The sequence below is a fragment of the Saccopteryx leptura genome, chromosome 11 (genome assembly GCF_036850995.1).
Source record: "Saccopteryx leptura isolate mSacLep1 chromosome 11, mSacLep1_pri_phased_curated, whole genome shotgun sequence".
Classification (NCBI taxonomy): Eukaryota; Metazoa; Chordata; class Mammalia; order Chiroptera; family Emballonuridae; genus Saccopteryx; species Saccopteryx leptura.
Genome location: NC_089513.1, coordinates 80207548 through 80222516, shown reverse-complemented (window position 1 = coordinate 80222516; position 14969 = coordinate 80207548). Strand labels below are relative to the sequence as shown.

The 14969-nt window shown below is 47.6% G+C and overlaps 1 protein-coding gene across 1 annotated transcript; it reads right to left on the bottom strand.

Annotated features, from left to right (window-relative positions):
* Positions 1–1156: 1156 nt before the first annotated feature.
* Positions 1157–13980, bottom strand: LOC136382977 (butyrophilin subfamily 3 member A3-like). Its single transcript, XM_066352394.1, is given in 11 exon segments — positions 1157–1269; positions 1272–1859; positions 3872–3898; positions 4280–4306; positions 5848–5874; positions 5954–5974; positions 6039–6239; positions 7884–8165; positions 9802–10143; positions 10360–10444; positions 13720–13980. Coding segments are annotated over 10 exon segments (1674 nt in total). The 5' UTR covers positions 10439–10444; positions 13720–13980; the 3' UTR covers positions 1157–1189.
* Between the last annotated feature and the right edge of the window lie 989 nt (positions 13981–14969).

The following is a 14969-nucleotide window of genomic DNA, read 5'->3' as shown; positions in this document are numbered from 1 at the left end:
ATTTGTTATTACCTGTCTTGTTAATAATAGCTAATCTAACAGGTGTGAGGTGGTATCTCATTGCAGTTTTGATTTGCATTTCTCTAATAACTAACGAAGATGAGCATCTTTTCATATATCTGTTGGCCATTTGTATTTCTTCCTGGGAGAAGTGTCTGTTCATGTCCTCTTCCCATTTTTTTTATTGGATTGTTTGTTTGTTTGTTGTTGAGTTTTATGAGTTCTTTGTATATTTTGGATATTAGGCTCTTATCTGAGCTGTTGTTTGAAAATATCATTTCCCATTTAGTTGGCTGTCTGTTTATTTTGTTATCAGTTTCTCTTGCTGAGCAAAAACTTCTTAGTCTGATGTAGTCCCATTCATTAATTTTTGCCTTCACTTCTCTTGCCATTGGAGTCAAATTCATAAAATGCTCTTTAAAACCCAGGTCCATGAGTTTAGTACCTATGTCTTCTTCTATGCACTTAATTGTTTCAGGTCTTATGTTTAGATCTTTGATCCATTTTGAGTTAATTTTAGTACAGGGGGACAGACTGTAGTCCAGTTTCATTCTTTTGCATGTGGCTTTCCAGTTTTCCCAGCACCATTTATTGAAGAGGCTTTCTTTTCTCCATTGTGTGTTCTTGGCCCCTTTATCAAAAATTATTTGACTATATATATGTGGTTTTATTTCTGGGTTTTTTATTCTGTTCCATTGGTCTGAGTGTCTATTTTTCTGCCAATACCATGCTGTTTTGATTGTCGTGGCCCTATAATATAGTTTGAAGTCAGGTATTGTAATGCCCCAGCTTCATTCTTTTTCTTTAGGGTTGCTTTGGCTATTCGGGGTTTTTTATAGTTCCATATAAATCTGATGATTTTTTGCTCCATTTCTTTAAAAAATGTCATTGGAATTTTGATGGGAATTGCATTAAATTTGTATATTGCTTTGGGTAATATGGCCATCTTGATTATATTTATTCTTCCTAACCAAGAACAAGGTATATTCTTCCATCTCATTCACTACATTTTAAGTTGTCTATAAGTACTAACTATGGTTGTTAGAAGTTGGCTGAGTCACCTTTGGAAAGTTACCTCACCTACTGCACCCTAGTCTCCTCTGTCATGTGGAAAAACTGAATTAATATTAGTGAAGTGCTTCACTCAGTGTCGTTTCAGTAAGTACTTTATTGTTGTGACATTTTGCTGTTAGAGTCTCTCAGCTCCAGGCTGGGCAGGGAGGGCAGTTATTTCAGCCCGAGGGTCCTCATTTGCATCAGCTGAGCCAGAGACACTGGGGTCTTCAGGGGAGGGTCAGTCACTTGGTCAAACACAAGCGAACTCCTCACTTATTACTGCGCTGGGCAAATGGTCAAGGGAGTGGGCTCCAATTCAGAAATCTTAAAAAAAGGCCACACAGGTCCAGAGAAGGAGGTGTCCATGAAGGTCCAGATGTGCGATCCATCGATGGCATTGTAGAATGAGACCTCCCCCCACTCATAATCCAGGAAAACCCCCACTCTTTCAGGAGCTTTGACAACTGTCAGTTTGGTCCTGAGGTCTGTGAGAGCCTGGTAGACATGCCCATCACATAACCCCATTGTCCAGAATCCATTCTCGGGTTTTATTTCAACCCCAAAATTTCTCTCCACATTCTCCCTACACACCCCAACTTGCCAGTCCTTCCTGTTCCCCACCTCCACCTCCCAGAAATGTCTCCCCGACGTGAAGCTCTCAGAGCCCAGCACGCTGTAATGCCAAAAAAATCTTTTGGGGTTGTCTGGCACTTTCTGGCGTGTGACTGCCCGCTGTAGTTTCCTCTGGTCCCCAGAAATGAGGAGGACGGGGTGCGCGGTGTCCGGATCCAGAAGCACATCCGCTGCAGGGGGTTCGGGTGGGGTGGTGTCAGTCATGTCCCCCGGACCCCAGAACCTCAGCCTTCATGGCCTGGGTCTGGCTGAGGAGGCCCGAGAGCAGAGCCCGGGGTCCCTGCCCTCAGCAATGCCGTGAGAAAGCAGGGGTCTTGTGTTCAGTGAAGGGGGCGGAGGGGGTGGGGGGAAGGGCGGGATCCATGCAGTCTGCCATCTGGGCTGGCGCCTTCCTTCTGCCTTTTCCGGTTCCCTCCCCACAGAGGCGGATATAACAGCAGGCGCACCAGGCGCCCACCCTGGGCTCCGACTTCGGACTTCTGAAGGGATCCGCAAAACCCCAGTTACTACGCTGCATACTATACACATCCTGCGCTGCATAGACCCGGTGCCGGGCCTCAACCGACCTTAATCGGCCCCTGCCTCCCCCACAGGACTGTGCCCACCTGTGCTGCAGAGTATCAGGGACTCACATTTCAGCCCTTGCTCCCTTCTGAGCTGGGTGACTTCCATTTCTGCAAAGACTTGTTTACAGACACAAGCTACCTACTAGCTTGAGTCTTAATTTCATGTTTAAAAGCGAGAGTAAAAATACTAACCTCTAGGGTAGAATGAAACAAACTGTGGTATATTTAGCATGTAGGAAGGGCCTGTTGTGATGATAGATTTATGTTTCTTCTGTGATTGGGGTCCTGCTGGGGGTTCTAATGCTATGGGACAACTCCCCATTCAGTCCCCACCCAGCTGGGCCCCAAATCAGTCCTCTGTGGACAACATCACTGGCTCCCTCGTCTTTGGTGATCTGCTGGGTTTGGCCAAGAGGAGGGACCAGCTGAGACAGGAAGGAGAAAGGAAAGAGGCCCAGCACTGACTCCCCCACTTCCTCCACTGGAGATGCTCTGACAGAGCCTGACTCCTCTCAGGCAGCCTCTCCCTGAGCTCCAGCTTCCTCTGGGCTCCAGTGACTGCTCCCTGTCCCTCCCCCTTCAGCCTAGGGGTGGTGACAGCTCCCACTGTGGGAGCCCTGGGGCACCATTCATCCTTGCTGGTTTCCTTTAATGCCACCCCTGCCTCTGGAAGTAGTTCCTTCTCTATCCCTCCTTCATCACTGTGCAGATGTGGCTGTGAACACAACCAACTCCATCTCTGTGTCACTGATATTCTTCATCTTTTCATGCTGTGACCTCTGACCAACCTCACTGTCCTCAGCAAGCACACCAAAGCCTGCTAGATGTTGATTATGTGTTTTCCTTAAATACGGTCCTAAACCTTTTTGTGAGTAACAGAATTACATGACAACAGAGTTCAATACCAAACTAGTGATAGTGTCAATTTAAAAAAAAAACCATCCATAACTCAATTGCCAGGACATATGGCCTGGTGCTACCACATTCCCTGTCTTTGTCCTGTCAATCATTAGTACCTGAATTATACTCCAAAAAAAGTGCTGTATCAAGTCTGTTACTGGTGAATAATCTGTGCAGATTACTGGGTTATCTGTCCACTGTGACCCTACACCCCTGTGAGTAAATTACATTGTTGTTAGGCCTTAAGATACTTTCTCATTACTGTCAGACAAACACCTATTTTGAACAGGCTATCTCTTTTCTGTGGGTGTTTTTGACAATATGCATTCATTAAATTACTTAGTCTATACCTCAGCCTTCACATAGTAGGAATTACCACCATCATCTAAAGTGAGGAGACTAAAGCTCAGAAACATTGTGTAACCTGAGGACACACAGGGGCAGGAGGGGTGGACACTGGGGCAGGTCCCATCCTGACTCTCCTGCAGCCCCTTCCCCAGCTGCACCCCTCACTCCTCTTCCTTCCCACAAGGACCTGTGGAGCCCAGGACAGGACTTGTCTCTGGTTCTCTGGGCTCTCGACGGAAGGTGGACACACCTTTGAGACCAGGACCTCAAGTCAACCACCCAGAACCTGACCAGTCAAGAGTTAGAGAAGAAAATGTGAGCAGGTCCCCTCAGTCGTTGTCCTAGGGAACATACAGTGACTCACTCACCAGGTTGGAAGAGGGCCGTCTTCCACTCTGAAAGGAAGGAGACACAGACAAAGAAAGGTCATCATTTCTGTTCTTCCCCCACCATCCCCCTCACTAAGCCTCTTCTCCCTCCTCTCCTCAGTCTCTTCCAACATCCGGTTTCCTGCATCTACAGCTCTGTGGATCAGGCATGTAACCTCTCTGCACGTTGGGTTTTTTTCCATCACACTGGAGCTGCAGGCAACATGGCCGTGCTGAGCCCAGGTGTGCAGGCATTTGTGTCAACAGGGTGAGGGAACACTGTATGTGGAAGGCCCTCTCTGAGTGTCCAGGAAGGTGGGGTGGGCCTCTGAGCTGGATCTGATCATTACTCACCAGCAGAGAGAGGGTTTAAATGCTTTGTACACAGAGAGCATCAGAGTCACTCACCAGTGTAGGCCTGAGACTTCTCCCCACCTGCAAGGGGAGACAGCAGAGGGTCACCTGACCTGCCATTTCCAGGTCCTTTTCTTTCTTTTCCTCTTGCACCCATCTGATTTCTTTTTCTTCCTGCCTCTCCCTCTGCCAGTTCAGTTCTCTGCTCCCCCCTCTTTAAATCAACTGCATCTAGTGACCCTGCAGGCACCCTGCACGAGCTGTCCCAGCTGTCACTGCAGATCTGTGTGTACCTGTCTGCACAGCAGTCACCCTTGTCTGCGCCTTCACTTTCCAAAGTTTCCATTACCTTCAACAGCAGTCAAAAAATATCAAGTGGGAACTTTCAGAAAGAAACAATTCATAAGATCTAAATAACACCATCTGTGTAGCATGATGACATCTCGTGCTGTGGGCTCCGATCTGAAATCTGCCATTTTGCAAACCAACCCTCGGTCTGGCTAGTCCACCCTGTGCGCCTCCTACCCCTTTAGCAACGTCAGAGCCATCTCCATGACCAGACCGACGAGGCAGTAGCACAGTGTTTGTGCTCAATTCACCGTTATTGTACTTAATAATGGCCCCAAAGCATAAGAGTCGTGATGCTGGTAAGGTGCATGTGCCAAGAAGCATTGCTATAGGGAAAAGGCAAAGGCCTACTGTGCACAGCGGCTGCCACTCTCCGTGGTTTCAGGAACCCACTGGGCTTCTTGGAACGTATCCCCCTTGGAGGAGGGGTGACTACCTTACTCCTGTCCCTGGACATACCTGGGAGTAGGCTCACCCTGTGCATACGTACATGTGTGTGTATATGTGCTAGAATCCGTCTATCTCAATCTGTATTATTTCCTGCCGATTTTTGAAAAGAATTAAACAACTTTTTCAGATACTCTTTGTTTAGCAGTTATGATTAATTTGTGAAAACTAACAATGTAGCTACTCCTCTCTCTCTCTCTCTCTCTCTCTCTCTCTCTCTTTAGTGAGACAGATTATGAGATGTACTGTGAGACAGACTCCTGCATGCCTTCTCGACTGGGATCCACCTGGGATCCACCCAGCAACCCCCCTGTGAGGCAGAAGCTGCAATCAACTGAGCTATCCTCAGCGCCTGAGGCCAGCGCTCGAACCAATCAAGACACCAGCTGCAGGAGGGAAAGAGGGAGAGAAGGAAGACAGGGAGGGCAGAGAGCAGATGGTTGCTGTTTATGTGAGCCCTGAGCGGGGAATCCAACCCTGGACGTCTGCTAGCTGCGTGAAACCACTGGCCAGGACACCACTCTTCTTAAGAGACACTTCTCTGTCCTCTGGTTTCTTCTCAGCAGACTACAGACTGTGTAAAGCCACCAGGGAGGGACCTCACACACTGAGTCCACCTCCCCCGCCCCTGTCCTTTCCTGTGTCCCCTGGATGTCCCGGTGCGAGCGGCCCCTGGTGGAGACCGAAGCCCCTTCTCCATTGAGAAAACCCCTGCCCGTCTCCCCCATCAGCGTCCTTATCTCCCCCACCCCCGGGCGGTTAGGGGTGAGGGAAGGGCTGTATCATATCCCAGCACAGAGTCTGAGACGAGGGACCGGGACACTCACCCGCCAGGTACTGGATCCTTCTCCACTCTGCGGGGAACAAATGAGGAGTCGGTGACGCGAGTGACGCAGGGACCCCGGGACACGTGGGGCCGGAACCTGTACTTACTGAGTTCGCGCTGCAGCTCCTCTGGAAATAAGCAGAAAAAAGTCCCATCACGGGGATGGAGGGGGGACGGGCGCGGTGGGGGCGCGGGCTGGGGCGGGGCGGTCGCGCTCCTGCAGCCGGGACTCACCTTTGGCGCTTCGCTCCCGCTCCTTCTCCTTGGACAGGGTCTTGCTTTTTTTCTGCTGTCGCCAGAGGAAGAACCCCGCCGCCGCCAGGAGCCCCAGCAGAGCCGGTAGAGTCACCGCTAAGGCCACCACCCAGGGCCACGCGCTCCAGAAGAGGGGACCTGAGCAGGGATAGTGTCAGCCACTGTCCTGGCGGTCGCGGGGTGTTTCGGCACAGAAAGTGATCGCTCTCTTCCCAAAGTGCCCAGACTCTCACTGTCGCATGACACTATTGCCTTGAAGTGTCTGCCTCTCACATGGGAATAGTCTGAATATCAAAAACTATGTATCAAGTCTCCTCTCCACTCCCTCCACCCTCTACACCATTAATTACTTCTCATTAGTCAGCTTTACACGTGATTAAGCACCTGAACTTGCAGCTGGAGGGCCTCGGTGCAAAATCTGGGTCATCTGCCTGACTAGCATGTGACCTGGAACCAATGCCTTCACCATTCTGTTCCGGGTGTCCCAACAGGTAAAAGGGTTATATGAATGCTTGTAAAGTGCCAGACACATAGCGAGTGCCATGCAAGTGATCATTACATTTTAAAAGTAGAAATATAATCTTGTTTTCTTTTGTTTGCACCAAAGTCGGCACTCTGCACCAGCTGGTCTGGCGCTTGCTCTCTCTGTCCGGTGTCTGGGGGCCGTCCATGTCAGCACAGAGAGATGTCTGCCTTTCCTCTCACAGTGTAACCCTCCACTGCGTACAAGTCCCTCACTTGAGGGCACAGCACACTCCCGAACTTTGTATTATTATAACTAATGGTGTGAGAAATTACGTTTTACTATGGTCATTTCAGATAAATGCAATCTGATCTGTCAGATTAATTTCCAGAACTGGAATTTTGGATCAATACATAAATACATACTTTGGATAAAGATTAATGTATTGTTCTCAATAGAAGTATAGCCAAGATATACCAAAAAAAAAAAAATCAAATTATAACAAGAAGCGTCTAAAAGTGACTGTCTCCTCACAATCCTGCCATCAGAATGTATTGTAAACCACCTTGTTTTGTTTTGCTTTCTTGCCCATCTCTCAAGTGGAAAACGTCACAACTTAGGGAGATTGGACATCCTTTCAGGATATAATTCCTTGCTGTGAATTGACAATTCATGTTTTTTGCTTATTTTTCTACTAGGTTCTTTTATATTTTAAGAAGATTAGCACTTTCTCTAGGATATAGGTTGTAAATATTTTCTCTCCATATTGCTGTATTTTTGCTAATCTTCACTATTTGCCCACAATTCCCATTGTCTGTCACAGTCTGTGGCATGCACAAAAAGCTCAGAAGATGGACCCTGGCTGTTTGGCTCAGTGGTAGAGCGTCGGCCTGGCGTGCAGAAGTCCCGGGTTCGATTCCTGGCCAGGGCACATAGGAGAAGCGCCCATTTGCTTCTCCACCCCTCCCACTCTTCTTCCTCTCTGTCTCTCTCTTCCCCTCCCGCAGCCGAGGCTCCATTGGAGCAAAGATGGCCCGGGCGCTGGGGATGGCTCCTTGGCCTCTGCCCTGGTGGGCGAGCTGGGTGGTTCCCGGTCGGGCGCATGCGGGAGTCTGACTGTCTCTCCCCGTTTCCAGCTTCCGAAAAAAAAAAAAAAAAGCTCAGAAGATGTCTGTGATATAAACAGCTTTATGGGGGAAAGAAGCACCCAGGTCCCTGCTCTGTGCCTTACGTCCACTGCAAAGACTCGTGTCAGCAGCAGAGAGTCATCGCTGCCCCCAGGGGCCACAGCTAAGCACAGGTAGCGGCAGGGCACTCACCTGCAATGGAAACCCTGGCTGTCCTTTCCTGGCTGAGCAGGGGGTTTCTGAAGATACAGGAGATCCCCCTCCCAGAGTCGCTTTCCACGGTCACAGATGCTGTGGCTGCATACAGACCCAGGCTGTCTGCAGTCACAGGTGCTGCCACAGAGGACAAGTTCTGTCCTCTGTCATCTCTCCACTCGATGTGGGGCTGCGGATACCAGCCTGCAGACGTGCACTCCAGACTGATCCCTCCACTCTCATAACCTTTCATTTCAATGAGGAGATCAGAGCCCAGCGCTGTGGAAGGAAAAGTGAGCTTGAATTACGGGGAGTCCTCTGTGCTGGTGAGGGTCTCCTCGGTAATGGAGGGCACACTCACACCAGAGAACTCCAACCGGGTTCCACTGAGGAGATGTTTACAGACGTGTGCTGTGCAGGAGGGACTGTTCCATGATGTGACCACTGTCTGAACATCACTGGACCCTTGTGCTGGATTTAGCTAGATATTAGCCAAAACAGAGATTGCTTCCCCTGGGTCCCCTTAGAGACCACTGAACCCTTTCCCCTTCCCCATGCCCCAGACAAGCCAGTTCCCGAAAGAAGTCCTCATCCTGTGCTAGGTAATCATGTAAGTATTTTCCCCTTGCTGGGTGTTTTCCCAGTATGCCTCTCTACCCTTCTCTGTCCTGTAGAAGCCTTTGCCTTTGCCATGTGGTGGGGAGGGCATGCACCTTGTCTTGCCTCTGTCCTAGTTGTGCATTGTATGTAAATCCACATGGTAAACTCTTAATGTAGTTAATGCTAGAGTAGCCAACCATTTTTTCACATCTCTGGACCCAGGAAATTTTTATAACGTGGTTGTAGAGAAGGGAAAATAACTACATGAGAGAGAACTGACCTAAGGCAGGTACAATGGAGCTGTAACCACTGTCCCTAAACCTTTAAACCCCAGGTGAGGTGGATGGCAGCCATGTGAAGACCTGAGAGAACAGAGCCGTACAGGGAAGGCTTTCTTGAGAGGAACTGTGGTCTTCAGGAAAGGACTGTAGATGGTTGAGGAGATTCTCAATGATAGAGCTAGGACTTCCCGCACCACGTTTTGTCCTCTCCTAGGCTCCCCAATGACCAGCCCCAGCAGAAGCCACAAGGTTAGGTTGTGTCCCGAGATTGAAAAATGAAGCCCTGACGTCTGAACAGGAGATAGTTCATCAAAAGCAGCATCAGACAAGAGCACTTTGTCACTGTGATGAATTAGGAGAAGATCGGGACACTCAACAATCTGGGAACAGAGAAAAACAGACCAGTGTCCAGACCACAGCAGCAACCAAACCTCCCCTGTCTGGACTGTGAGTGACCCGTTTCACCCCTGCACCATCCTGATCGCATCCAATCCAGAGCAAAGCCTTATATAAAGCCTCCCGATATCCCCTAACAGTCCAAGTGTTATGCTAAGGCTTCCTGACATCACCTGAGACAGCCATGGTTTCCACATGAGTGTGCTCTCTCTCAGAGCAGTAAGTAACTAACACCATTCGTTCAACTACAAGTTGGAGGACATGGGCAGCCCAGGTGATGTCCACGCAGGTCAGTCTCCTGGGCCCACAGCTCGTGCACCTGGAGAAACCATGGCCACTGCCTGGAACTCAGCGGAACCCAAATATCTGTGACTCCCACTGAGGGAGGTTTTTCCACTGTTTTTATCCCTGATTACCACGTCCTTGCTGAGGCGCTGGTGGCCGCCATGAGGAAGTTCCTCACCTGACACAGAATAGATTTTCCCTGAAGGACAACCTCTGTCTGTCAAGGTCCTCAGAGAGGCAGAGTTGGAAGCCAGAGGAAACAGGAGCTGGTGAGTAGCCAGGAGTGCTCTGAGGTGGGTGTGGAGACCGTGCCCCAGGCCCCACAGAAGAACAAGAACAGACCCGAGGCTCACCTGCAACCTTCAGCTCCACTTGGGCTTTGTCATAGAAGTCTCCATTTTGAAAATAACACTGGTAGTTTCCGCTGTCAGAGAGAGTGATGTTGTGAATCCGGAGAGCCGCCTTCCCCTCAGTGATGTCCTCTTTTAAAATCGAAGTTCTCCCTAGATACTCTGCTACCTGTGTCTCTTCCTTCCCATGTGCATACGTGACCACCACCTGCCAGGGGCTGGGTCGCACCCACATCAGCTCCATGTCCTCAGCGTTCATCTTTGGGGACAGGTGACAGGGAAGCTCAGCATCTTCACCCACCACGGCCAGGATGGGGTCAACAGGTCCAACCACAGTAAACTGAGCTGCTCAAAAGAAGGGGGTGCTTCATCAGTGAAAGTGGGGGCCAGAGGGTAAGGAGGTGTCCAAGGCAAGGAGCATGAATTAAAAGGCACCTGGAAGGGCCCTCAATCCCAGCAGGAGTACCATCTGCATGGACCTTCCTGGGATGGGGAAAGTCCCAGGTTCTGACTTGACACTGTAGGTCACTGTTCCAGAGACACACTCAGAACCGGTCCTACCTGAACAGGTGGTGAGCAGCTGGACCAAGACGAAACAGACAGGGAGGTCAGGCAGGTGGAAGGCCAAGGACCTCTCCATTTTTACCTGTTGTGTAGACAGAGACTGAAAGGAGATGGGTAGAAATGACGATCTGGAAAATCATGGAGAATTCCCCACGGACACGTCTGCCTCCCCCTTCCCAGACCAACTCGGGTGCAAGTAGATCACTGGTGACCAGAGAGCCTCTTCCGCAAACGTCTGCTTCTGAGTCTCTTAACTTTCATTCCAACATGGTACACATTCCTAAAATATGTAACGATAAATGAACGCCCCTGAACCGTAGCCATCAGGAAACCCTGGGCTCTACCCTGAGGACGTGGACAGAAGCCTTCACTTACCCACAATTCCCTGGGACAGCCAGCTCCCGCCTCCCCCATCACACTCTGAGGAGCACAGGACCCTCCTCCCTGAGTCCCGGATTCACTGGAGTCCCACAGTCTATGCTCAGCACACCAGCCAGAGGTTCCTGACTCACTTCCCCTCCCTCCTCCACTCACCCCTTCCGGGGGCTCCCCTACACTCAGAGCAGGAGCTGAAGTCCTCTGGACCCTTTATTTTTATAATCATCTGAATGTTTTAAAATTTAAAAGTTTTCAGAGTGGAGAATATATTTTCACTTATTTTGAGGAGATTTACTGTTTTTATTCCTGAGTATGGACCATTCTATAAATAAATAAATAAATAAATAAAATTAAGAAAACTGAAATAACATATAATGATAATTATATACTTTGTTTCATATGACCATCAATACTTTGGGTATATTCTGGCCACATACATATAACAAATGCCTTGTAATATATTTTATCCCTTGACCTACAAATTCCAGTTGCAGGAATTACTCTTAAATAAAATGCCTGGTATTAATCTCAAAATTTACGTTTAAATTTCATCAAAATAAGCTTACCATAGCAAAATGTAGACACAGTTTAAAAACCTAAATTGGGTCCTATTTTGTTAAAATTATAAATAAGAACTCTTTGCTAAAAACATGATTCCTAAACTTACAGCTAACATAATCTCAATGGTAAAAAGCTGACAGCTTTTCCTCTAAGATTAGGAATAAGAAAAGAATGCCCACCATCACCACTTCTGTTCAAAACAATATCAGAACTCTTAACACCAGCAATCAGATGAGACACAGGAATAAAAAAACAGACAATGCATAGAGAGAGAAGTAAAGCTGTCATCATTTGCAGATGACATCACACAATATATAAAAAAGCCTGAGTACTCCACCAAAAAACTATTGCATCTAATAAATGAATCCATTAACATGGCAGGATACAAAATTAGAAACCTGTTGCATTTCCATACAGCAATGATGAATAATCAGGAGTTTTAAAAATTTCATCAAAAAGCATAAAATACCTAGGAATAAATTTAACCAGAAGTGAAAGACCTGTTCTTTGAAAACTAAGGCAATGAAGAAAGAGATCAAAGAGGATGCAAATAAATGGAAGGATATACTGTGCTTATGGGTTGGAAAAATTAATGTTGTTAAAATGTCTCTACTGCCTAAAGCAAGATACGGATTCAATGTTACCCCCATTGAAATACCAACAGCCTTCATCCCGAAAGTAGAACAATTAATGGTAAAATTTATATGAACCCGCACCCCAAAAAAGAAACAAAACAAGAAAAAGCTAAATAGCCAAAGAAATCTTGAGGAAAACAATAGTTAAAATTTTTAAAAAATAATAAAAAAAGGAAAGAGAAAAAGTCGAAAAAAGTGGAGGTATCATCTTTCCTGATACGAAAAGGCTACACTAAGAAAAACAGCGTGGTGCTGGCATAAAAACAGACACACACTTCAATGAGACCAAGTAAAAAGTCCAGAAATAAATCTGCAATATGTGGCCAATTAATCAATGACAAAGGAAGAAAGAGTATGCAATGGGTTAAAGACAGTTTCTTCAAAACAATGGTGGGAAGACTGGACAGGCACATGCAAAGGACAGTAACTGGATCACTTTCTCACACCATATACAAGAATGAATGCAAAATGGGTTAAAGATTTTACTTAATACTGAAACTGTAAAACTAGAAGGAAACAGAAGCAATGGTCTCTCTGAGATCGCTCTTAGTAATATCTTTTTGGATATGTGTCCTTGGGCAAGGGCAAAAAAAAAAAACAACAACAAAAAACAAATAGGACCAAATCAAACTAAAATGCTTGTGCAAAATAAAAAGACAATCTACTGAATAAATAAACCATCCAGCAAGAGGTAAATATTGGTAATTTGTAAGAAACTCATGCAACTTAATATAAAAACACCAACAATGTGATTTTAAAAATGGGCAGAGGCCTGAACAAGCATTTCTCCAAAGAGGAGGTGCGGAGACCAACAGACAATGAACTGAAAACCTCTCTGTGGTCAGACAATGTGCTGTTTATCCATTCTTCATGTTGGTCCAGATTTTCCTATATTACAAAATAACTCTGTAATGAACATATTTACATATAGATCTTTAAGACACATACCTCTCTTAGAATCCCTTGGAATACATTCCCAGAGAACAGCAGGAGAGACTGTAAGAGGACTTTGCTCTTTTCTTCTTTTCTTTTCTTTTCTTTTCTTTTCTTTTCTTTTCTTTTCTTTTCTTCTCTTCTCTTCTCTTCTCTTCTCTTCTCTTCTCTTCTCTTCTCTTCTCTTCTCTTTTTTTTCCTTCTTTCTTCCTTCCTTCCTTTCTTCTTTTCCAACTGACAGGAGGGGAGACAAAGAGACAGACTCTCACATATGCCCTGGTCGGGATTCACCCAGCAACAGCCTGTCTGTGGCCAATGGTCTGCTCATCTGGGAACATGCTCACAATCGAGCTATTTTTAGTGTTTGAGGTGGAGGCCCCAGGGACCCATCCTCAGTGCCCAGGGTGGATGCTCTCAAACTAGTCAAACCATGGCTGCAGGAGGGGGAGAGAGAGAAAGAGAGAGAGAGTGGGGAGGGGGAGGGGTGGAGAAGCAACCTGTCACTTCTCCTGTGAGTCCAGACCAGGAACTTAATCCCGGATATTCACACGCCAAGCCAACGCTTTATCATTCAGCAAACCGGCCAGAGCTCAGCTCCTTTCTGACCACAGGAAGTTCCTAGGAACGTGCAAGCTGTGAAGCTCCCTCATTCCGGTTGTCTCCCTCCCACAGATTTCCCAATGCAGGCACAGCCTTGCCCTGCCTCTGTGGACACACCTGTGCCTTCACCTGCCTGTTCACAGCACCACACTCCTCCTCTGGGTGAGGAACGTCCTGCAGGCTCACCAGCTTCTCAGCCTCTCCCCGAAGGGTCCCTGGAGCCCTGCTTTTACCAAGTCCCCCTACTTACCCTTGGCACCCCCAGATGAAAGTCACAGAACAAAGACTCTCAGTAGTTCTCCATTATATTTCAGTTTCTGATCCGGAAGAAAGGGTGAGGGGGAAAGGAAAGCTTGCTCAGGAGGAGAAACAGTGCAAAGTCCCCATTTGAAAGTACTTGTTTTCTGATTGGCTTAGAATTCTGTGTCTCATAGGTCGCTGGGCAGAAACCAGTGGGCAAGGTCAGCATGAACAGGGACGCTGTATTGGGTGGTACCAGTGAAGACCAGCTCCAGCCCTTATTCCCACACTCTGTGTCTTCCTGTGTGTTTACCTGTTTGAATCACTCCTGGGCATATATGTGGGTGATCAGCATTTCATTATACACCCCTACTTTATGTCTTTTACATCATAATGCCTTTATCAGCCAAACTAAGTAGATAAATGAACAGATGGTATCTATGAGGATAGGAAGGTGTTTGCTGATATCTCTTATAGCAGAGCCCCGTGAAAGTATGAACAGAAAGAAACCAGACCCACCCACCTTCTGTGCTACCTCTGAAATTTAGGTCTCAGGTCAAAAACCCCAATATTACAATTTTTTTTTTTTTTTTGCATTTTTCGGAAGCTGGAAATGGGGAGGCAGTCAGATAGACTCCCGCATGCACCCGACCGGGAGCCACCCGGCACGCCCAGCAGGGGGCGATGCTCTGCCTATCTGGGGCGCTACTCTGGTGCAACCAGAGCCATTCTAGCACCTGAGGCAGAGGCCATGGAGCCATCATCAGTGCCTGGGCCAACTTTGCTCCAATGGAGCCTTGGCTGCGGGAGGGGAAGAGAGAGACAGAGAGGAAGGAGAGGGGAAGGGGTGGAGAAGCAGATGGGCGCTTCTCCTGTGTGCCCTGGCCGGGAATCGAACCCGGGACTCCTGCATGCCAGGTCGACGCTCTACCACTGAGCCAACCAGCCAGGGCCTCCAAATATTACAATTTTTATGTGTTCCGAGGCAGTGCTGCCAAGGACCTATGGGCACACTTGATATTTCTCAAAGAATTTTTATTTGGAGCGCTGCTGGGAAGGTTCATTCATGCTCTGTGTCTTCTGTCTGCTGCCTTTGCATTTTCAGGTGTATTTACTCTCCTCTGTCAGCAGGAGTCAGTGTTCCCTGAGTTTAGACTGGATAGTCTGTGAATGGGTTTCTGTTAGTGGTCTTTGGGACAGACAGGGTCTCTAGGTGGAGACTCTAGGGCATCCTAAGCCTCTTTAATTTGGTCTCAGGTG